General features: G+C 44.4%; 1 protein-coding gene across 1 annotated transcript in view; it reads right to left on the bottom strand.

Moving 5' to 3' along the window:
• LOC138301483 (uncharacterized) overlaps positions 1-6,997 on the bottom strand; it is a 45,942-nt gene extending 38,945 nt beyond the window's left edge. Inside the window, exon 1 of the mRNA XM_069241995.1 lies at positions 6,819-6,997. Within this exon, the coding sequence (XP_069098096.1) occupies positions 6,819-6,997 (179 nt within the window). The remainder of the gene's footprint in view (positions 1-6,818) is intronic.
• Between the last annotated feature and the right edge of the window lie 18,524 nt (positions 6,998-25,521).

Below are 25,521 nucleotides of genomic sequence, written 5' to 3'. Positions count from 1 at the left end.
GGGCTTTCTACAAACAGTTAAAAAGCCTTTACATTTATAAATAACTTCAGTTTTTGGATTCTTTCAATTCATTATTTTCCAAGTTCCTATATTTATTCACAATGATTTATTAGTGCATTACATCTAAAGTTGTTAATTCAGTTTTATGTGCATGCTCTTGTAGATGTCTTCTGGAGTTTTGTATTACTATGTTATTACTAAATAAATCTTGTAAATTTAAAAATAATATCAGAGGCAATTTAACGTAGCTATGAATACAATTAGTGACACTGCTGGCATGAGATGCCAGAAGGTGCCCAGGTGACCAGAGCGCCCTGTCTGGTTTAAGAGTGCTGGTCACACGGCACAGTACAACTTCTGAGAGGGAAATACTGACACAGGAACTCACATACTGAACCTGGGTCACAGGCCAGACGTCTGGGAACCATGCAGGGAAACTAACACGTTTGACAGACGAAGTGGCACTTCGAAACAACATTTTCTTGCAACAAAATGTAATATATGAAGTTGGGGATAATGCAGATCACCTCTTGACCTGGTTGAGTAAGAGGAATGGTGCAGGCAGAGGCGTGGGGGGACACATTCAGGAGGAAGGAACAACCAAACCACAGCACACGTTTGGATAATGCTTCAGTTCACTATGGAGAAATAGGACATCTAGCAGCAAGGAGGATATTAGGGACTTACTGGTGGAGTTGAGAATGCCCTGCCTCAATGCGGACAGCAGAGAGATTCTGGAGCAAGAGATCACATTGACGGAAATTTCGGAAGCAATAGGATAAGTGGTAAGACCCCAGGTTCTAAATGGCCAGCACAAATCAGGAGAACAGGAGAATGGAAAGGAAGACACTAGTAACAGACAACACAAGAATAATTTTAGGCCCTTTCTAACTTTGATTAAAGAACCAGGCTTTAGAGTTTTTAGGAATCGCAAATGATCAGGTATTCCAGCGAGTTCTCGCAGAAGTTTATTCCACAGCTTGGTTCCAGCAACTGCAGCGGAGTTTCCACCTCTCCTCAATTAGCAACATTTGGGAGGAAGTATGTTAAAGGAGTTAGATGATCTCAGATAACTGGCAGGAGAGTAAAAAGAAAACAGTTTCCGTAAACTGTGAGGGCCAGAATTGTGGGCAGCTCTGTAAATACGCATCAGGGTTTTAAATTGGATTCTGTCGCGTATAGGCAGCCAATGGAGGTTCCCTTAAATGAAAGATATAGAACAATGTCTCAGGAAATTAAGAAGCAGCCAGGCCTACGAATTGTGGACCAACTGGAGTTTCTTAATTAACTTATCTATCAAGCCTAGGCAGACTGAGCTTGAGTAATACAGCCTGGGTCTAAGAGCATGGATCACAGTTTTGTTTGAAAATAGAGGCAAGAACAAGATTGTGCATCGAATTTTCGAATCAGGGTGAGGTTACTGCTAAAAGTTGGTGTTTAAACAAGAGTTGTGCGTCAAAGTTTACACAGAGATTTCTGACCACTTCTACTGAGGAAGGGGTTAGAGCCAATTCAGTTGGACACCAAAGATCAGTCCAGTAATGTTGGTTCCTACTCACAGCAATTCATTTTTACAGTGCGCACTGTACTGTCTGTCAATCTGCTGTCTCATATGCAAAGTGGTCTTAATTTACAGCCCACCGGCCAATGCAGTGGATAGTGACTGGCACAGAGGTATTGACCCTTGGCACCAATCAAGCCATGCCTCTCATCACAGTATATCACGTGGCCTTTCAGCACAGTGTGGGGTATAAACAAACATAGCTGTGACAATGGAGTGTTTCCACTGGCCTCAGTTTCTTTATTGTTGGAGGAAACGCTCTGAAGCGATCTCTGGCCGACAGTTAACCTCGCCCCCACCCAGTGCTGAGCCAAAGCTATTTGGGGTAGTTTGCGCTTAGGCCTCCATAAATTTGTGTCCTTTTTCTCCAAAATACTGGGGATTCTAAAGGCGCAAAGGGTTTGTGGATCCTCCTTGAGGGGACTGAGACAATAGGCCAAATATAGCAAAATGTTGAGTTAAAAAAAAAAAAAAAGGCAAAAAGTGCTCCAAATAAAAGTGTGTTTTTTCCCTAAAAATAGCATCCATAAACGGTTTGCTGTACTAAAGTCACCATCGGCCCAGCTTTCAGGAACATGCAGAGCTAAATCAAATATCTAAAATGTGTACCACAGTTTTTAGCAATTTTCTAAGAGGTAGCCTATTTGCCCTATTTTTTGTGCTTTCAACCTACTTCCAGTTTGTGGTGGAAAACAGTGGGAATACCAGGGGCGATTCAGAAAAGCCATATATTTCTGAAAAGTAGGCAAAATTGAGAATTCAGCAATGGGTCATATTTGTAGATCCCTCAAGGACTTTCCAAGGAAAATAACTGTTGAAATAAAGAAATATTCAAAAGGAGTAGTAAAACATGGGCATTTGTGACAACACTTTCACCTGTAAAGTTTTGTCACAATGGCCGATTGACAAAAGCAATATACCAGTGGTTCCCAACCTGTGGTCCGGGGACCCCTGGGGGTCCGCGAAGCTTTCTCAGGGGGTCCGCGAGAGCCTAGAAAATTAAAAAATATTAACAAATATTGACAAATTAGGTCCCCAGCTTCCAGTAATGACTCAGGCGGGGGTCCCCGGATTCTAATGATGATTCATTGGGGGTTCCTGGGTTCCATTAATGTTAAAGTGGGGGTCCACAGAAATCAAAAGGTTGGGAACCACTGCAATATACCATTACATCCGGTAAGCCCTTCTGGTTGCGTTGGGTTTGTAGGTTCTCCAGAAACCCAAAGTACCCAAAGCCAGCAACTGAGCTGCACCGTACAATGGTTTTTGGAGTACCAAGTACAGACCAATTCTTATAGCAAAATAGGCAGAGTGAAAAATGGGTATCAAGGAAACTTATGTATTTCCTAAATGGGCACAAGATATAGAGTTTAGCAGAAGTGGTAATTTGTACATCTCTGAATTTGCATGGAGTCTCCTATTGACCTTGATGGGATCCATTGCTGTCGCTGGCACTAGACCCAGTCGCATAAGTGGGGCAGAATTTTTATCTGCAGAGGTGTGGCAATGCTGGGTGGTAGGAATTTTGTGAATTTCAGAAGACAGAAAGACTGCCCATTTTTGGGGAGTGAGGGCCCTGCCAAACCCAATCTGGGCAGCCCCACCCCTAGACTTTTCTTTTTTTTTTAAACCCTTGTGCTGAGTAGGCTTTCTGCCCCTCTGGGAGGCAGATCGGGGGCTATTGTCCCTATCCACCCCCCAGGGGAGCAAAAACACTTGAGCCCCATTTATTCTGGGTGGGGGCCTGGCAGCCCCACTCCTCGTTTATGAAAAAAAGGGGGCTTTCTGCAGCCGTGAGGGCAGATCGGGGATAAGTGCCTCACCTGCCCCTGGTGCGGGCAGAAAAACTGAGCTCATTTGTGCGGGGTGATGGTATAGCCAGGCCCAATCTGGGCAGCCCCACTCCTAGACTTTTCTTTTTTTTTTAAACAAAAAAAAACTTGTACCTAGTAGGCTTTTTGTCCCTCGGGGGGGGCAGCAAGACTGGAGCCCCATTTATTTTGAGTGAGGGCATGGCCATGCCCATTATGGGCAGTCCCCACCCCTCTTTTATGAAAAAAAAAACAATCTCTGGTGTCTAGTGGACCTCCCCCCCCCTCCTTCCCCAGGGGAGTAGATCGGTGGTAATTACAAGAGGGTGCTGTTGTGTCACGGCATTGGCCACCGCTCCCTTAAGGGAGCGGAGGCCAATGCAGTGGCACTGTTTCTGCCGGTCAGACCTGCGGAAATGTTGTAATACAATGTTTCCGTCAGTCAGCCTGATGCAAACATCGTAATACGACTGGGGGGATGCTGCCAGTATGATGGCAGCCTCCTCCCCGCGGCTTTGGCGGTCGGGTCTTTCCAAACGTCAATGTTGTTATGAGGCCCTTAAATATGGTGATATTTATTATCATTTTTTTAATAGAATTTACTTATTTTGTATTCAAGTTAGATTGCTAGGAATATTGTAAAATATATTATAAATATGTTAACTTACTGTTTATTTTTTGGGGCTGTTTTTTGGAGGAATGGTTGTTTAGTGCTTTAAAAATATATCTCTGTTTGATATTTTATGTATGCTTAATTGATTAATATAATTAATGTTTTATTAATATGTATAATTATTGTATTAATTTCTTAGTTTTGGGATTTTTTTCAACAAGATTGTTGATGTTATTGGGGAATAGAGTGGGCAGTGTTTTTACAATATTATTATACATAATACATTATATTAAATATTGATACTTATGTTTTTGTTTAAATATGTTTTATAAAAATATTTCATATTTTGTAAATAATTGTAATAGTTACATTTTTAAATGTATTTTGTACAACTATTACTTTGAATAATTATCTGAATATTTTTGTGTACGGAGGAGGAGGATCTTGCCCGGCAGCAAGATGGTCGTATACTGACAGAGCTCCGCTGGCCACCAAAGATCCGCTAACAATCCTGATGCCCCAATAAATTAAGACCCTCACATTGTGCACCCTCGAGCATTTCTGCATACCAGGGATTTATAAATCGGCAAAGCAGAGCATCTTAGGACATCCTACGACCGCAGCAGCCCTGATGTCGGGGCACCATCGCGTCGGTGGTGACTGAATGGACCTGAGCCCACCAGGAGCTAGAGCGCGGGGTCTCAGAGGGCGCTTCGGCCAGGCTGTTCCATATTTGGCAGCTCTACGAGGCGGGATGACGGTGACGGCTATCATAGAGAGATCTGTGGGGCCTGGCTTTCATCAGCCCTTTCCCAACTGTCTCCTGAGCATGGGTGTAAAGTCTGGTCACCAGTTTTCAAGGCTAAGCATCCTCAATAACCATAGAGAGAACCTGCATATCAGGCAGTTCTAAGAGGTTGTCCCCCAGTGGGGAACGCATAGCGTGACGGGCCCTGTAATACTGATATTGCATGATTGGGGTTCAATGATTGATTACCAGGTGCGCATTGCACCTTCGCGAAAGAAGGTCTCCCATTGTCTTGATGTCCAGTTTTCGAAGTGTAGCAACTGCATTCTTATCCCGCCCCAACAGGAACCATATATCTGACAGATTGCCTGCTTGATCACAAGGCTGTCCATGCATGCATGGGTAGTCGTATTTAGAGAATCGAAAGCCCCGTGACGACAGGCAGGAGGCTCAAATAACTGATATGGCAGGGGGTGCGGAGCCAACATATCCCCCTCTATACACAGGTTAAGCAAGTCAGGGGGACCGTGCACCCAGCAGTGTGCAAACATGGAGTGTATCACTCCATAATATGTCTATAAGTTGGGGGTGTTGACTCCACCCATATCGTAGGGCAGTGTTAGAACCTGCCACTGTACTCTGGGTTGTTTTCCCGGCCATTCAAGCTTGATTAGAAGAGACAAAGTGGAGAAGATTGATTTTGACAGCAAGGTAGGAATATTCTGAGAAAGGAATAGAAACCGCGGGAGTATCACCATTTTCATGAGAGCTATACGTCATGTTAGAGACACTGGCAACCTTCACATTTTCTGTCAATTTTTGTATGGCTTTACCAAAATTATCTGACATCACTATCTTAGGGTCTTTGTGAATTTGGATCTCTAGGTAGCCAACTGAGCCTGTTTCCCATTTGGGAGGGAAATACATTTCTAATGGAGTCATGATCGGTGTTAGGGGGGAACACCATAGATTTATCCCAATTAATCTGCAAGCCGGAGGGAGCACCAAATCTCGTGATCTCCCGGAGCGCAGGCGCAAGATGGGGTTGCGAATATACAATAAAGAATCATCTGCATATGCAGAGACTATTAATTTATATCCTGAGGAATGGATGCCCCTGTGATATTCACGCAGGGCACACACCAGCGGCTCTACGACCATCGCATATATCAAGGGCGATAGTGGACACCCCTGTCTAGTGCCTCTAGTGATAGATATCAATTCAGAGATGGTTCCATTAATTCTAACTCTCGCTGAGGGTGCTGTGTAAAGAGTTTGCACTAATTGTAGAAAAACTTTGCCCAGCCCCATGCGGCATAGTACTGCCAACATGAACGGCATCAAGAAAAACTGCAACAGCGCGCACCCCTGTATCTATGTGTTGTATGGCACCAAACACCATTCTAAGGTTCGGCTTTAGGCTGTGACCCAGGACAAATCCCAATTGCTCCAGCTTTACTACGCTAGGCAGCAGCGGCTAATCTATCAGCGAGGATTTTAGCATAAATTTTAGTATCCATGTTGATAAGATATAAGATATAAGAGGAGCACTGTAATGGGTATTTACCTGGTTTAATCAATGTCATAATTAGTGTTTCTCTCATAGAGAGTGGCATCTCCTTGGCTCCTGCCATTACCTCCTATAGTGCCATCAGGTGTGAGATTAGCAAATCTTGATAGGTTTTATAGAAAGTCAATGTGAGCCCATCCAGGCCCAGGGCATTTCCTTCGGCCATATTTTTGAGGTTCCTGCGTACCTCCGCTGGTTGCAGCGGTGCCATTAGATATTCGTCAACCAGGGCATGGGCAATATGTGTCAAGTAGTCAGATATTGCATCTATATCTGGGGTAATCTTAGTTGCATAGAGTGCTGTGTAATAATTGCGGAAGCAGTTTACAACCTCTACCGGGTTGTTGATAAGACGACCATTTTCGTCCTGTACCGCTAGTATTGCATCCCTCTCCCTATTGGGACGCATCGTGCCTGCCAGTGTTGCACCAGGGCGTTCCCCCTCCCCGTACACACGGCCCGCCGCATACTTCCCCATGTGTTGGATCTCATTATGCGCTGTTTCGTGAAATTACGTTATCCTCTCATGAATGCGGCCCGACAGCTGCTTGTCTGGCATTATTAAGTGTTCCCTCTCCAGCTGCGCTATCTCCTTTTCTAACAGAGCCAGACAATCACACAGGTATTTTAGGACCCCCGCCTGCTTAGCAATTGTTATCCTGCAGATATAAACTTTGAACGTTTCCCACACCATGCTAAAGCTAGAGACCAAACCAATATTCAGATGGAAGAATTCTTTGATGGCCCTGGCCAGGTCATCGCGGAACGCCGCATTTAACAGAGAATGGTGGAAACCACCGCATGAACAGGGCGATGCGTCGAGGCCCAACCTCTATGGTCAGGGATACCGGCGAGTGATCAGAGTAAGTACTGGGCCAGGGTTCTTGCGTATGAGTCCTAGGGACAAAGCTCCTGGACACCATCCAGTAGTCAGTGCATGTATGCAGATCGTACACTGTCGAATAGTGAGTGTACCCCCCATCAGTGTTTTAGTGTCTCCAAATGTCCACCAAATCAGTGTTTGCTGCAATAGCAATCAACGTCCTTGCCACCGCAGCTGGCCTTCTGTGTGAGCCCCCTGATCGATTAATCACTGGATCTAATGTGCAACTGAAGTTCACTTCCCAAATCTGAGGCAGGTTCCTCCACACTGACACTCTCGTGGCTAAGTCAAGGTGGAACTGGGGGTCATCATATCTGGGGCCATAAAGCCCCACTAGCAGAAAAGAGAGATCTACGGCAGGCTACGATATATATACCGTTTGGGTCTTTTGTGGGTTCTTGTAGGTATACGCCTGAATATTTAGCTGCCTAAATCATGATTCCCTTGCATGAGAGGTTAACCCAGCTGCCACAAACTGACCCTGCAATCTCTTTGAGGTAAGAACAGAGCTGTCTGGGGCCAGACGTGTTTCTTGAAGTATAACCAAGTCGACGCCATGGCGCTGAAGGTAGGCTACTACCTTCCGCACTTTCCTGTAATCATTCAATCCTATAACGTTTCATGTCAATAACTTCAGAGTAAGGGCCAGTGGTCTCAGGTGTATAGCCGATTATGTGTTGTAAAGTGCACAATTGTCTGCAACCATTTTGTTCTTACAGTGTGTCAACCGCTGCTGCAGTAACCAAACAAACCCAGCTGGAAACTTGCTGAGTATGCCACCTCCCCCACCCACAACAGGCGAATGCTCAACGGCCCGTCTTTATATGCATATACTCTCCCCTCCCTCCCATCATTCTTTTTATGAGATCAACCCTCGGAATAAGTGTAGGAGTCTGGACTGGCTTGTAGTGAGTACCAAGGGGTACTTGCACCTTGCACCAGGCCTAGTTATCTCTTATTAGTGTATAGGGTGTCTAGCAGCATAGGCTGATAGATAATGGTAGCTTAGCAGAGCAGCTTAGGCTGAACTAGGAGACGAGTGAAGCTCCTACAGTACCACTTTGTGTCATATGCACAATATCATAAGAAAACACAATACACAGTTATACTAAAAATAAAGGTACTTTATTTTTATGACAATATGCCAAAGTATCTCAGAGTGTACCCTCAGTGAGAGGATAGGGAATATACACAAGATATATATATACAATGCCAAAAATATGCAGTATAGTCTTAGAAAACAGTGCAAACAACGTATAATTACAATAGGATGCAATGGGGACACATAGGGATAGGGGCAACACAAGCCATATACTCCAAAAGTGGAATGCGAACCACGAATGGACCCCAAACCTATGTGACCTTGTAGAGGGTCGCTGGGACTATTAGAAAATAGTGAGGGTTAGAAAAATAGCCCACCCCAAGACCCTGAAAAGTGAGTGCAAAGTGCACTAAAGTTCCCCAAAGGACAAAGAAGTCGTGATAGGGGAATACTGCAGGAAAGACACAAACCAGCAATGCAACAACGATGGATTTCCAGTCGAGGGTACCTGTGGAACAAGGGGACCAAGTCCAAAAGTCACAAGCAAGTCGGAGATGGGCAGATGCCCAGGAAATGCCAGCTGTGGGTGCAAAGAAGCTTCTACTGGACAGGAGAAGCTAAGGTTTCTGCAGGAACGACAAGGGCTAGAGGCTTCCCCTTAGGAGGACGGATCCCTCACGCCGTGGAGAGTCGTACAGAAGTGTTTTCCCGCCGAAAGACCGCCAACAAGCCTTGCTAGCTGCAAATCGTGCGGTTAGTGTTTTTGGACGCTGCTGTGGCCCAGGAGGGACCAGGATGTCGCAAATTGCGCCAGGAGACAGAGGGGACGTCGAGCAAGACAAGGAGCCCTCTCAGCAGCAGGTAGCACCCGGAGAAGTGCCAGAAACAGGCACTACGAGGATGCGTGAAACGGTGCTCACCCGAAGTTACACAAAGGAGTCCCACGTCGCCGGAGACCAACTTAGAAAGTTGTGCAATGCAGGTTAGAGTGCCGTGGACCCAGGCTTGGCTGTGCACAGAAGATTTCCGCCGGAAGTGCACAGGGGCCGGAGTAGCTGCAAAAGTCGCGGTTCCCAGCAATGCAGTCTGGCGTGGGGAGGCAAGGACTTACCTCCACCAAACTTGGACTGAAGAGTCACTGGACTGTGGGGGTCACTTGGACACAGTTGCTGGATTCGAGGGACCTCGCTCGTCGTGCTGAGAGGAGACCCAAGGGACCGGTGATGCAGTTCTTTGGTGCCTGCGGTTGCAGGGGGACGATTCCGTCGACCCACAGGAGATTTCTTCGGAACTTCTAGTGCAGAGAGGAGGCAGACTACCCCCACAGCATGCACCACCAGGAAAACAGTCGAGAAAGCGGCAGGATCAGCGTTAGAGTTGCAGTAGTCGTCTTAGCTACTATGTTGCAGGTTTGCAGGCTTCCAGCGCGGTCAGCAGTCGATTCTTTGGCAGAAGGTGAAGAGAGAGATGCAGAGGAACTCGGATGAGCTCTTGCATTCGTTATCTAAAGTTTCCCCAGAGACAGAGACCCTAAATAGCCAGAAAAGAGGGTTTGGCTACCTAGGAGAGAGGATAGGCTAGCAACACCTGAAGGAGCCTATCAGAAGGAGTCTCTGACGTCACCTGGTGGCACTGGCCACTCAGAGCAGTCCAGTGTGCCAGCAGCACCTCTGTTTCCAAGATGGCAGAGGTCTGGAGCACACTGGAGGAGCTCTGGACACCTCCCAGGGGAGGTGCAGGTCAGGGGAGTGGTCACTCCCCTTTCCTTTGTCCAGTTTCGCGACAAAGCAGGGCTAAGGGGTCCCTGAACCGGTGTAGACTGGCTTATGCAGAAATGGGCACCAAAAGTGCCCATGAAAGCATTTCCAGAGGCTGGGGGAGGCTACTCCTCCCCTGCCTTCACACCATTTTCCAAAGGGAGAGGGTGTAACACCCTCTCTCAGAGGAAGTCTTTTGTTCTGCCATCCTGGGACAAGCCTGGCTTGACCCAAGGAGGGCAGAAACCTGTCTGAGGGGTTGGCAGCAGCAGCAGCTGCAGTGAAACCCCAGGAAAGGCAGTTTGGCAGTACCAGGGTCTGTGCTACAGACCACTGGGATCATGGGATTGTGCCAACTATGCCAGGATGGCATAGAGGGGGCAATTCCATGATCATAGACATGTTACATGGCCATATTCGGAGTTACCATTGTGAAGCTACATATAGGTAGTGACCTATATGTAGTGCACGCGTGTAATGGTGTCCCCGCACTCACAAAGTCCGGGGAATTGGCCCTGAACAATGTGGGGGCACCTTGGCTAGTGCCAGGGTGCCCTCACACTAAGTAACTTTGCACTTAACCTTTACCAGGTAAAGGTTAGATATATAGGTGACTTATAAGTTACTTAAGTGCAGTGTAAAATGGCTGTGAAATAACGTGGACGTTTTTTCACTCAGGCTGCAGTGGCAGGCCTGTGTAAGAATTGTCAGAGCTCCCTATGGGTGGCAAAAGAAATGCTGCAGCCCATAGGGATCTCCTGGAACCCCAATACCCTGGGTACCTCAGTACCATATACTAGGGAATTATAAGGGTGTTCCAGTAAGCCAATGTAAATTGGTAAAATTGGTCACTAGCCTGTTAGTGACAATTTGGAAAGAAATGAGAGAGCATAACCACTGAGGTTCTGGTTAGCAGAGCCTCAGTGAGACAGTTAGTCACTACACAGGTAACACATACAGGGCACACTTATGAGCACTGGGGCCCTGGCTGACAGGGTCCCAGTGACACATACAACTAAAACAACATATATACAGTGAAAAATGGGGGTAACATGCCAGGCAAGATGGTACTTTCCTACAATAAGTGGAATATACGAGGGGTGGATTTTGCCCGGCCGTCGCCATTTCCCAGATCTGTCCGGCCACCCTTTCCAAAATAAAAGGCCTATTTACATGTGCAAATTGCCCCCTCACCCACTCGAATTAAGTTTCATGCACCCAGGAACAATGATTCGCCACCACAGCCTCCCCAGCAAGACAGTGTCGAAAAATAGACATTGCATATCGGTGGCTGAACACTCAAGCACATGCAGAATCTCCTGTATCACCCAAATACATTTCAACAGTGCAGTTTTAACTTGTCTGAGTAACCTCATTAGCCACGAAGAAAAACAATTAACACATCTAGTTTTCTTGACTCTGGTTCATCACCTATGCAGGCCTCTCATCGCCAGGATCTGTAGCTTGATTGGTCATGCAGATATTAAAAACAATAATGTTCTCCTGCTGACGGTTTTTTCCTCATCTTTAGGGAGATGAAGCAGTTATGTCCTGCTGCCCTGCTGCCCCCCACCCCCCATCCAGCCCACCCCCCAACCACCAAAAGGCCAGTCTCCGTTTCAGAAACTGTGATAACAGTTTATGGTCCGTGAATAGCATAGGCTTGCCATCCACCATAATCCAAAACTTGGTAATATAAAGCATACATTAGTCCAATTGTACGTCCCGTAGTTGGCACTTCGCCGGGATAAACTCGCCTCCTCTACTGGACCTGCTGAGTGAAGTCAGTATAGAGAGAGAGATTTCACCGATATCAGTTAAACTGGGGCCAAGTGGTAAAACTGATTCCCCTGAACATATGCCCTTTCCCATATTTTCGCTAGTTTAAAGTTAGAATAGTAAATCTGCCCCCCTTATTGTACCTTCTCTAATATTATTTGGCTTGACACCTCCTTGGAATGAGATCCTTTTGTATATGTTGTTCGTTAAAGTTTATTTTTTATATTTTTTTAGTAATTTTAGAAAATTATCATTTATTCGATATTGTTTTGTATTTTTTTTAAATAAGTATATACATTTATGATTTTAGAAATTACAATATATTGTTCTACATTTTTGTTGGTTTCTAAAAAATACTTTTATTGAAAAATAACTATTATCTATTTGTTAGCGAAGATGTTTTAATTAAATTTTTAGATAATCACTTACAAAATTAGTTTTAAAATAAATCAGATTTTTTAATTAAATATGTAATGTACATAAATTAATTTATGAATATTTGTAAAATATAATCTACATGTTCTATTAAGTAATTACAAAAATAATTTTAATTAAGGGAAATACATTTAAAAAACTGATTACAATTTATTAAAATGATAAACATGCATTTAAATTAACTAAATGTAATACTTTTACATCATATTATCAATATTTTTGCACTATATCGTGGTTGTCAATATTTTTGTGAAACCTACTGCTAGTTTTAAAAGTTAATTTTATTGTCATCTATGTTTAGTATTTCTGGTTTTAGGTATGAAAACTTTCAATATTTTGGTACAGTATTTATGTTATTTTGATTAAAAGTATAGGGTTTACAGTTTTTAAGTTGTCGATACTTTGATCTCAACTTTACTCTAGGTCTATTTTGTTGTAGTTTATATTCAGCACTGCAAGCATTCGTACCAAGGAAGAACTTTCTTCATTGCAGCAGCCAAAATTTGAAATACGTTTCTGATACGTTTATGCTCTCAACATACACTTCCCATTTTTAGGAAACAGTTTACTGGCTATGCAATTTGTAACCTCTCCATCATTTTGTTTACTGATGACCGATTTTAGTGGCAATAAGCCTTTATGCGCATTATAAATAACAATGTATAGTGACAAACTGTGAGGACATGTGCCTAATGCTGCAATTTAATCACAGAGTAAACAGAGAATGAAAGCTCTTCTTCGGGAATGTCAACCATCTTGCAAAACCATTGAACGAAATGTCCTCTATCACGGCTAGCTTTAGTGCTGCTGGCGCCCTGTGCGACAGACTTTTTTGGCCTCCCCGCACCACATGACCACCTCTTCGGATTCACTCTCCATAGCCCCCTTTGACGTACATTACTTTGTGTTAAAGTGCTTGTAAAGGCTGGCTTTACTTGTCCACCCAGCTATCTACATAAAATATAGTTATGTTCTTTGCAGCAGGCATATAAACCCTCTAAGCTACTTTATAGCGAGTCAAAGCTGCCACTAGACAAAACTCATATGTCTCTCCCTAGCAGGAACATACATCACAAGAGGTATCTTGACATTTTAATTGCTTCCTGACGGCTGACAACTCAAGGAACTTTTCAGCAGGTGCTTTTAAATCGCACGTTTCAAAAGTCATTGATAAACACAGCGTCCCCCTGAGGTCAGCTGCCGGTGCGGCCGCACCGCTCGCACTGCCCTAAAGCCAGCCCTGTCCTCTATGGAACTTGCATTCTTCTTCTGTGAGCCTGTTTGGTTGTTGTCCTCCTTCTGAAGGCACATGAGGTGCTTACACTGCTTTTCTATGTAATCATTTGAGGGACTAATCTTTATTGGAATATCCCATGTACTACTCGTGCTTACCCCCACTCCTCTCAGCACACCGCTAGGGACATGGGGCTGGTTCTTGAGGCCCTTTGGTAGTTTCTGAGTGTGTACACCCTGTGGTTTCTACAAAATATAATACCAAGTGTCTTTGATTGTGCTCATTCTCCCAAGAGTGATGTGTTTTTGTTGGAAATGTGTTCCTTTTGTGCTTGTATAAGTTGTTCGTACTGAAAACAGTTAAACTTAAAAAAGATGTTGGACAGACCTGGCCCACCTAGATTTTCTGCTAGTCATAAGATACACAAATTGCACTGGTGAAATCTTTGCAGCTCATGCAATTGTCCTTTGGTTGTCCTACCACAGTTTGCAGGAAAGAATACACTTAACAAATTTCACTTGTTCATCATATAAAGTGCAACCTCACAGTGTATTCACAAAGGTACTGCCTGCATCAACTTAAATCTCAGATTCTATGCTTCCAATTTGCAGATGTGAGGCATCATGCCTATATTATGCATAGTAAGCTATTCAACTTTATAAAGTGCTTAAGAGGTTTCAGTCAGACTTGTCCAGTCATCATTGGGATTGCCACAATCTACTCATGCAGGATTTAAAATATTGTACTTCTTTGACCTTCCCTTTGAGCCTTGCTACTACAGCAGAATTGTATGCAAATAGTGCAATCCTATGTAAACCCATTTTCATCTTTTAACAGTTTCAAAGTAAAAGGCGATCCTTACCTGTGCAGGATAGCATCTACACCCTAAGAAAGAAGAATGAGAAGAATGTGAGCAAACAATCTATCAAAAACACTCCAAAATACTGCAACTGATACTGCCACTCACTGCAATGGCAATGTGATGGAAAGAGGCCAATTGCAGTATCAAAGCACTTTGACCCAACAATTGGTTCAAGTGGGAACCTAACACAGACGCTATGCTCTCGTCAATGAACGTTCATTTAATTTAACAGAGTGGTTTTTGTTAAGAGGCCTGCTTAATTGCTTTCCAATTAGTAGCTAAATATGGTTAAAAACTCAGAATAGACTAACCTAATTAGGTAAAGAAGGCTCATTGTGTATATTTAACCAGGAGATCTAGCAATTGTAGTGCCTTATGTGATTGCACATCTCATAAAGGTGTGTACTGGTTCTACTCCAGCTTTTTCCTGAAAAAGAAAAGATACCTGTCAGGAATGAGGTTTCTGGCTGGCTAGGTTATGCACCTAAACTAAGCAGAACCCGCCACTCTAGTCAGGTCAAGCCAGAAACACACCCTGAATTAACCTGTGCTCACCCTCTGGTAGCTTGGCACAGATCAGCCAGGCTTAACCTAAAAAGCAATGTGCAAAGTATTTGTGCAATGCAGAAATTACAGTCACGCAGTGAAAACACCACAAAACGACTCCACACAAGTTTTAGAAAAATGCATACTTTTTATCTAGTTCAAGAATGTGACCAAAACAGAAACAAAAAAAGATACGTAATTGTAATGTCCTCGAGGGGTCAATTTGTATAGCTTAGTGCAATGTGGGAAACACCAGGACACTTCTGCTCGGGTAAATACTGTCCTGTTGGGGGGCTCGACAATGGCCTATGTGATCCTGACTAACGGTAGAAGTATGATGCCTCATTGGGACCGGTGCACCCAAAGAAGGCAACTTGCTGGGACCTCGCAGGTCCTTCGGTCACAGTACTTGACTACTGTTGAGAACTACACAGACGGCCGCTGGTAAGGATCTCGGTCGTGGACTCCGGCGCTGTGATCCTCTCATGGGCAGGCACTAGTTCACATTTGGGCAAACAGCTGGAATGTCTGACAACAGTGCACTGCCGTCACTTGGGACTCTGCAGTGTTCTTCTCTCCAGTACCCAGCGGGGAGATCCCAAAACGGGCCACTGCCATCACCGGGACACCGCAGTGTTTTTCTCTCCAGCACAAGTGGGAAGATCTAAAATGGGGCACTGCAGTTGCTTGGGACTCTGCAGTATTTTTCCCTCTGCAACAGCAGGTGCTCTCAAGCAGCGCAGAGCGCGGCTCGTGGCAAGACACAGCTGGGCTGTAGGAAGTACGTCTTGATGCACGATGTAAATGCAAACGCAGCAGCAAATACGGAACTGCAGGAAGTGCTCCCTTTGAGCACACAGAAATCCTAGATGGCCCTGAGACTTCTACAACAGGCGGCAAGCCAACAAGCCCCAGAGTTACTTGGGTTTGGTGAGGTCATAGAGAGTAGTTATAATTTCTCCCTCACTGCAGAGGTAGCAGGCAGATGCCAACACAACAGGGCAAGTTATAAGTAGCAGTCTCTCCTGGCAGCACAGCAGGCCAACAGCAGGCTCTTGGCAGAGTCTTCTCAGGACCCACAAGTAAACAGATTTGGTGGGGTTCAGGGTCCAGTACTTTTACCAAATTGTGTTTCTGAAGTGGGGGGAATTTCAAAGGGGGCTTTGAAGATCAAAAGGCCCTTGCCCTTTATTCCCTGGCTAGAGACACTCTACAGGGGGTTAAACAGCCTTATGTGTGAGGAAAGGCACAGCCCCAGTCAGGTGTGCGAGCTCCTCACTGCCCATCTAGCCCAGGAAAACCCTTTAGTCATCAGGATGCAAATGTCACACCCCAGCTCCTTTTGTGTGAATGTCTAGAGGGAATGCACAAAGCTCAGCTGCCATCTACCCCAGACGTGTATTCAGAGACAGGCAGAGGCACAGAATGGTTAAAGTAAGAACATGCCAACTTTCTAAAAGTGGCTTTATCAGACTTGCAATTTAAAATCCGACTTCACCACAACTTGTGATTTTAAATTGTGAGTCCAGGTATCCCAAGCTCCATATTTCTATCTTGTCCCAATTGGAAATTACACTTAAAAGATGTTTTAAGACAGTCCCAATGTTAACCTATGGGAGGGATAGACCGTGCAGTAGTGAAATACAAATTTAAGAGTCTTTCACTACCTGGACTGGACATGTTAAACTTAAAAGTACATGTTCAACTTTGCAAATACACTGCACCCTGCCCTTGGGGCTAAACAGGGCCTATGTTAAGGGTGACATTTGTAATAAAAAGGAAGTTTTGGGCCTACCAAAAGGATACACCTGCCAGGTCAAAATGGCAGTGTAAAATGGCACACACAGGCTCTGCAGTGGCAGGCCTGAGACATGTGTGTTTACAGGGCTGCTGTAGTGGCTGGCACAATCAGTACTGCAGGTCCACTAATAGCATTTAACCTGAGCACATATGAAACACTTTACTAGAGACATACAAGTAAATTAAATATGCCAATTGTGAATAAGCCAATCTTACCATGTTTAGAGAACAGAGCACATGCACTTTAGCACTGGTCAGCAGCAGTAAAGCGCACAGAATCCTAAAAAGCAAAAATGAGCCAGAAAAACAGGAGGTCAGAGGGCAAAAAAGTTAGTAGAAACCAAGCAAGGATGCCAGGTCTAACAAAACCCATCTGCCTTACATCAATGTGCTTATGCTACCACAATTAACAAATTCTGGAACAGTGCCATCATGTGGGTAGGACTGGAACTGAACTTAGCAAATTCTGTAGACATGGAAGTATATGACCCATTCTTTTCCATATCCTAGCACTACTCCTTGTGTGTAGGTTGTACCTTTGTTATAACCTACCACAGCAAGTAGCCAGGTCTGCACTAAGCAGATAGATGGAAAATGGGAATTTGGTAATGAAAGGTCTGCTGGACTAACAGTACAGATGAGTAACCTGATGTTTCACCACAATAAAAAAAAAGAAAAAGGTAAACAAGAAGTAGTTCTGAATGTTATATCAAATGTCGTCTTTCATGGGTGTGCATCTTATGTTCCTAGCAATTTAGTCTGAGCGTTTATCAAGATGTATTATAAACAATACTGAGTGCATCATGCAGTCACTATTTGAAGTTATGGTTCACAGCAATGCAAGAAAGCCTGGAGGAACAATACCCCAGGAGGGAGGCTTCATCTTGAGTAGTGAAAGGACATGTTAACCATCTCACCTGAGACCCCTTGCAACATTACGGGCATTAGGTTTAAATTTTGAACGATTGTATCATTCCTCCTCATACAGGGGTAGTGTCTGCACTACCCTTCCTCTTACAAATCTCTGAGTGCAGGACCTCACCTTGTATCTCTGTTCAGCAAGGGGAGGACCTAAATTATTTCCATTTCAGCACAATGCATCTTTTAGCGATTACCAGCACCCTCTCTAGAAATGTATTATCCTGTTTCTTCTTCTTAGGTGAAGGCATTAGGCCCAGCAGATAGGTTGCTGGTTATTGTGTACCTATGCAATGTATTCTTTGAAGAAAGTGCAGCCATGACCAGACCACTTAATAAAAATATGCCTCAGGGCTGCCCATCCCAGGACTGGAAGCAGTAGCAGATTAGATTTTAGATTGCTTCCTTAGGTGTTTGCATGTTAAACCTTATATTCCTAGAAACATTGGGTGTATGTTGAAGAATTAGTGCCCAGGCCTCCTTAGTCTTATTGATAAGTTCTCTATAAAGAAACGTCACTGCTTTTCTGCCATTTCCTATAATAACAACCCTTATTAACTAAATGTGGGTAGCTCTACTGAAACAAGTGCAAGGTCCTGAGCAGTCTGCATACGTTTTGGCCTGATGGAATCCTATACTCATGCAAAAGGTTTTAAAGGTTTATGATGGTTCCCACATTATAGTGGTACCCTATCGTTCAAATGGCATATGCATTCTATCTCATCAGTTCAGTACCTGGGTCAATATTGCTCTGAGTGTGACATTCAATGTGTATGCTATCTCAGTGGATGTTCTTCCCAAGTAAGGTTGTCAACAAATTTTTATTATTTTTAAAAATTGTGGAAACACTTGCTACATATCTTCGGGTTTTAGGTGCAAGTTCTATTATATCTAAAGGAATATCGACCAGCAATATACCTTGTTTCTGTGGAGTGTATCTGCAAACAACCAGAGAACCCATTGCAATTGTGCGGTCAAGTAGTAAAGTGCATAGCCAGGGGCTTTCAGGCTGCCCTTTCGTGCAGAGAATCAGAGAATCTAAAACACCGCACTCAGTCTAATTAAGCCTGATACAGATCCATATTGTTTCAGAACATTAATGGTTTGGCTTAGACCCTTGTAGGCATCTCCCAACTATAAGTAACGTGCACATACCAAGATAGCATGGAATATGACCAAGATGCAGTTACCCCTAACTCTGTTCGGGGCAGTGGATCCATGGTCAATGTAGAAATAAAACGGGGCAGATGGCAGCCCTGCTCTGTATCCTTTTCAATTTTCTTTGAGTCAGAAAATACATAACCTGAGTGCTCTGGCTGTCAGTGAGGATTAGAGCCTTAAGATCATTCTAAGTACAGCTTCTCAGCGTCCCACTTTCTGCAGCACTTTAAAGATGTTCTTTCAAACGATGCAGTGTCCTAGGGTATTGTGAGAAGAGATAATGAAGTACGAAGGACATTGTCCAGAGCAGCTAGGGCCACCCACACTTTCAGATTCCATAAACTTCCATATGGTGTATTACAAGAATTCTTATCAAAGATAAACTCTGTTTCAACTTTTCAACCACTGCCTGTCACAACTTAAGTGGCAATGCAAGTGAAATAAAGACAGCACGGGAGTTCGAGGTATTATCATATACTTCTGAAATCCAATGTTTGAAGAATTGAAAAAAAGCAACATGTAGTTTACGATGTGCTCATGATGTGCATAACTTTCATAACTGAGATGGCAGAGGAATATCAGAAAGAAACATAAACACTGATGTAGTCATTTACACAAAACTTGTGACGACGGCTGCTTTGAATAAACTTTGCACACAAAACTGACAAATATTTGGCTTATGTCCAAAATTTTCAAAAAAGTGGTGGGAATCTTGTTGAGAAACATGAAAGCTTTCACTGACATTTGTGCTTAAGATTTGAACTTTCAGTTGCTCTGCCCCACACACCAGAGATCCACGTCTTATGCCCCTCCTGTAATCAGACTGTAGTGCCTTATGGAATTACTCAAGAAGTCATGAGTGTCCACCACTACGCATCCACTCTCAGTACAGCAGACTATTATGAACAGAGCTGATGCCCTTGAATTATTTTTTATAACAATGGCCACAAGTTTTTGTTTTGCGCAGGCCATACCTCAGAGAGGGTCTCAACATATATATACACATTTTGCAAATTCAATTTCACTAGTCTTTAGACTTTTGTTTGTTTTCCGTACTGAATAAACCTGCTAATCTAAATGCATATATTTTTGAAGAAGTCATCCTAAAATACTTAGCTAATACCTGGCATTGTAAGTAGAAACAAACCTGCAGTGAAATGGAAAGAAAGTGTGAGAGCAGGACATAGGGACTAAAGAAGAGAGGAGCAACATCTAAATGAATTGTAATTCAATAAAAGTAAAACTATGCACCAATGTGAAGAAAGAAAAATAATTAAGTAGTGTCAGCAATTGAAAGATGCAAATCATCCAACTGAAACACTGCCCCTGGAGCCACACACAAAGTATTTTCAGAACAGGCGTCAGTAACTACTCAAGGTCTCTGAAAATATTGCTTTCTGAGTCCAGGGACTCTAGTGACAAGCTAAGGTGATGCAGCCTAGCAGGGAAAATGAGTTTCTTAATCCAATCAGGATGCAGTACATTAGATCCTTACTAGGGGTCCCTCTAGCAGGATAAATGTCCTTCCTGTAATAAGGCTGCAATAATCAAGCTTCTAAAGAGCCTAACTTTTATGAATGGAGCGGATTCTCTACTATACCTTGTTGAAAGTGGAAAGAAACACTGGCAAAATATTTACTCTGCTTTTGTAATCAGCAGACCAATATCACAGGTGATGTTACCCTAACAACCTTAGCTGATACTTGTAGATTCATGCAACCTTCTGTCTCTAAAGCAACATCATTTTCTTTCTTTGTTATTAAGGAAGGTGATTTTGATAGAATTGCTTATTGACAGGTGAAATACCTAGAAAAAGCAAATTGCCCAATTTCAGGGACTGAAATCAGTAATGGAAAGAAACAGCGTATCCAGTCAGGGCTCTGTTAGACACAAATGTACATGAAAGGGGAAAAAACACAGGTATATGGCAGAAAGACATTAAATCAAGAGCAAAATAGGTATGCACTGTCTGATCCAAAAATGTTAGTAGTAGGTTTGAGCACAATGGAAATGTTTTCATGTTCTGCTCTCCAATTAAGAGATTTTTGCAAAGGTTTGTGTATATCTTGCAGGCTACAGATAGTGATCCTTGTTAAGAAAGCTCACCCAAAAGTGTGTGACATATTAAGAAAGCTGGAGCAGTGGGTTAAGGCACTTAATTCTGAGATCTGTGTGTAACCCACTTGTCATAGGTTCCTTTTCTACTAAGACAAGTGTGCACAGGTAGGTAAGATAGGGGTGCACATTCTCTTATCACGGTTTCAAGCTTCTCACATTTTGTGGATGTACTTATGAATCAACAGTCTAAGCTTCAGAAATAACATAAAATATCAGTGAATTTTATAGTTGGACCCAATAATGATTTTAAGAAGTTACCTGCAGGTGAAAGGCCAACAAAAATAGTTACAAGATAATTTGCTCTTTTTGTCATGCCTTTGACCCGGCCCCCTAGCACTCAGGATCACAGTACCCTTACTTTTATTTATACACTGCGGTAGGTAATCAGAATATTTTATGTACGACTATGGGCACGACAGAGTTCACACTAACACTTTTGGCAGCAACTGAAGCATCACTGTTTGGCCAGCTTTCCTCTCCAGAACTGGTGGAACCCACTGCCGTGCGACTGACAGCATTTTCCAGGCGATCCACCTCCTGCTCCACACATACTATGGAAGACACATCAGTTTTCAAATAGCTGGCAATAATGCATGTTGGTCTCTTTGGCGTATGACATCTCCAGTGTGGCCACTTCTGTTTCTTCAGCCCACACTTATATTCCATCTCCTTAGTTTTTGCTCTCAGTTCTACCATCCACTTATCTTTTAAAGAAGAATTCTGGTGTACAGTTTCTGTAATTTCCCTTGTGTGCTTCATAATGTCTAGTAGCATGGATTTACCTTATATCAAGCTTGCCAAACAGGGATTATCCACGTCCAAATCCTCAGGTTGAAGTTACCATGGGTAAAAGGGTATGGACTTGAGCAACTCTTTCTTCTCTTTCGCACCCGTTTGTTAGTGCTCCTTTGGAAGTAAGAAATATAAAACGTTCAGATGCACCACTGAAATTGTAGTTGCGCTGGTCACAGAGGCCCGACTCCACAGAAATCTTGTAATTTATGTTACTACAGTGATCATGCATCAGAGCAGGGGGAAATGTCTTTCCCTGAAGGGTTCTCCGTAGCTTTTGCATCACATCCTAACCCCTTCCCTATCTCTGGCTAAACAACTGAGTCAGTCACAAGGACACATTGAAAGCAGAGCTCTTTTTATGTGAGTGTAGGCTGCCCTGCTCAATGGACAGCTGGCTTCCTTCAGGATGCTCATACAGCCCTGAGGGAGATTCTGATGTCCATATTGTATGAGTTCTGGAGGCAAGTTAGAAAATGCGGGAGTTGCGTCCACCATGGCAACCTTTTGTGGGTGTTCTAATAAGTGAAAGAGGTTGGTGAACCTCCAGCGCTGTGGCCTTTACAGAGTTATGAAGATCAGACAGGCTTTGGAGTGTGTCAATTTGATGACAATCTAATGACTCTGAGGTATGGGTGAGGGGCAATGGAAATGCATACAGGCACCTACCCGGCAAGGTGATCAAAAGGGCATTTCCCTTCACTCTAAGATGGTAATACCTGGTGTCGAAGTTGTGGCATATTTTTTATTATGATACAGCTCTGCCACATGCAGGACCTAGTTAAATTTTTCCTGGAATGTTCTGATAGAATCAGCTTCTTCATTTTCACACCTGGTAGGTGATCTGCAATCTTCCAGAGGTTGTGAGCTAAGAGTCACTGTCTTCCTGGTCCATGGCAGAAAGTATCTAAGCCAGTGTGACTTCTGAATTTGTCCATCTGCAGTAAGGCGTTCAGGGGTAGAATGCCCCTTCCCTTTTTCAGGACTCTATGGCACCCTTTGAGACCAACGGGCGTACCTGCTACAGAATGATGGACAGGCGTTCCTCTGGAATTCCTTGGAATGTATATTAGGTGGTAAAGAGAAAAAGGCTAGCGCAGAGTAGCCCTTCTGAAGAATCTGCAAGACCCATCTGCTGGGTGTGGTGGTTCGCCAAACTAGGAGGAAGTGTTTAATTCTGCTTGCCAACGTTTGGGCATGAGCTGCAGAGGACAAAATAAAGCAGATTGTTGTCCGTTTTAACAGGCGGAGAGGGATTTGAGGATTGGTGCTCCTGCTGACAAATGCGCTATCTGCTGTCACCCGATAGGACTGGGCTGTCTGCTGCATAATGTTTGGGAAGGCAGTTACCCCCTATATGTCAGCCCCCTGAAAAAAGACAATAAATTGGAAGAATTGGTAGCAACATTGATTTGCAGGGCACAACAGCCCCAAGGAATGTGCTGTAGCTCAACTATCTTTAACCCCTCGGGTGCCCTGGACCAAACGGTTATGTCCTGGGCAGCACCGCTCGGGTGCCTAGGTCGTGAACGTTACGTCCAGATAGGGGCCCTCAGGGAAAGCACTAGCGCTCCCCCCGGGGGCCTCGCACCTCCCTCCCCTGGGCAGCGATGGAAGGGAAAAAGCTTTGTCTTCCACCCCACAAAGCCCCCTGGCCCCCACGTGGCGTCTGATGACATCAGTGCGCAATCCTGCGCTGACCTCATCAGAGGCCTACCCCTGTGCTTTCAGCGCGGATTGGAGGAGAAATGCAAAAGCATTTCTCCTCCCATCACGCGGAGGGTCCGAGAGAGGCATCAAAGGAAAGGAAACGCCTTTGATGTCTCTCTCTGCATTTCTGCTGATCGCAATTGGGAAGCAGAAATGCCCACCAGACACCAGGGAGTTTGTTTTTTTGTTTCTTTATGGATAAGGGGAGCGGCCCCTTGGGCAATGGCCGCTCCCTAGGGAGGCACATTATTTTACGTCTGTTTCTGCCCACCCCTGGGGGCAGATTGGCCTAATATAATTAGGCTGATTTGCCTCGGGGGGGCGGAAACCCCTAGACAACAGGGATCTTTTTTTCTTTGTTTTGTGAAACTCCTCGACCAGGGATATATATTTTTTTTGTTCACTTTATTTTTTTATATATGGGGAGCGACCCCTTAGGCAGGAACCACTTAGGCACCACGGATTGGTGTATGTGTATGTTTTGTTTCGGGGGCAGCCTCTTGGGCAAGTGTCGTTCCCCATTGGGGCACATTACTGTTGGCTTTATCTGCCCACTTGGGGGCAGATCAGCCTATTTTTGGAAGGCCCATCTGCCCTCAAGGGGGGAAGATTTATTTTTCAAAATAAGAGGGTGGGGGTATGGCCATACCCCCACCCCAAATAAATGGGGCCAAAATTGTTCTGCCCATCAGTGGGCAGAATGGGCAATTACCCCTGATTCACACCATGGAGGGAGGGGGGCAGAACGTCTACTAGATGAAGGGGATTAAAAAAATAATAGTGTGGTTGTGGCTACCAACCAGTATGGGCATAGTTATGCCCCCACCCCAACTGAAGGGGTAACAGTCTTTCAGCTCTCCCCCGCAAACATCTTATCCCATGGCAAGCAAGAGGACATTTGATTATTTGGGGTTTTGGTTTTACATTTGGGCCATGAGAGCTTGGCTAACTCTCAAAATCGTCCCACTTGGAATGGTGAGGGCTGCACTTTTTGGACTTTGGGACGCTGCCATGTAGAAAAATCCACAAGACCTAGACACATCTGAAAACCAAACATCTGGGTGAGTCCAGGGTGGTGTGCTTCACACTGTTCAAGAGGCGTTCGGGAATAGTAGGAAGTCTGACAAGATGGGATTGGAGATCTAGATCCATAAAAAAAGGAGCAGAAAGAAACTGCACAGGGGTAGCACTTATATGCAGCTCTGTTCTGTCACTTCCGAGCTGGTATGACATCAGTGTAGAGCCCCATAATGCCACCTGTCAGCACACGGAACACTGCTACAAAATTCTCCAGATCCCACGTGTAGGAAAATGCCACTGTTGGCATGGCTACCCCTAACCTTTTGCCGCTAGTTGATGCTAGTTATGATTGTAAGTGTGCTGGGACCCTGCTAACCAGGCCCCAGCACCAGTGTTCTTTCCCTAAAACTGTACCTTTGTCTCCACAATTGGCACAGCCCTGGCACCCTGGTACCAAGTGCCCTGTGGCCAGGGAAGGTCTCTAAGGGCTGCAGCATGTATTATGCCACCCTAGGGACCCATTACTCAGCTCATGCACATTGCCTCACAGCTTGTGTGTGCTGGTGGGGAGAAAAAGACTATGTCGACATGGCACTCCCCTCAGGGAGCCATGCCCACAAGCCACTGCCTGTGGCATAGGTAAGTCACCCCTTTAGCACGGCTTACAGCCCTAAAGCAGGGTGCACTATTCCACAGTTGAGGGCATGGCTGCATGAGCACTATGCCTCTACAGTGTCTAAGCCAATTCTTAGACTTACAAAAGTGCAGGGTAGCCATAAAGAGTATATGGTCTGGGAGTTTGTCAGCCACGTACTCCACAGTTCCATAATGACTACAGTGAGTACTGGGAAGTTTGGTATCAAACTTCTCAGCACAATAAATCCACACTGATATCAGTGTGAGATTTACTGAGAAATGCACTCAGAGGGCATCTTAGAGATGCCCCTTGCATGCCAGCCCAACTGCTAGTGCTAGGCTGACCGGTCTCTGCCAGCCTTCCACTTCCAGACTAGTTTCAGGCCACATAGGGTGAGTGCCTTTGTGCACTTTGTGACCAGAAACAAAGCCTGTCCTGGGTGGAGGTGCCTCACACCTCCCCCTGCAGGAACTGTAACACCTGGCCTTAAAGGCTCAAGCCTGGTGTTACAACAACGCCACAGG

Source organism: Pleurodeles waltl, chromosome 6 (genome assembly GCF_031143425.1).
Source record: "Pleurodeles waltl isolate 20211129_DDA chromosome 6, aPleWal1.hap1.20221129, whole genome shotgun sequence".
NCBI lineage: Eukaryota > Metazoa > Chordata > Amphibia > Caudata > Salamandridae > Pleurodeles > Pleurodeles waltl.
The sequence above is the reverse complement of the archived record's forward strand: the minus strand, read 5'-3'. Positions and strand labels throughout refer to the sequence as shown.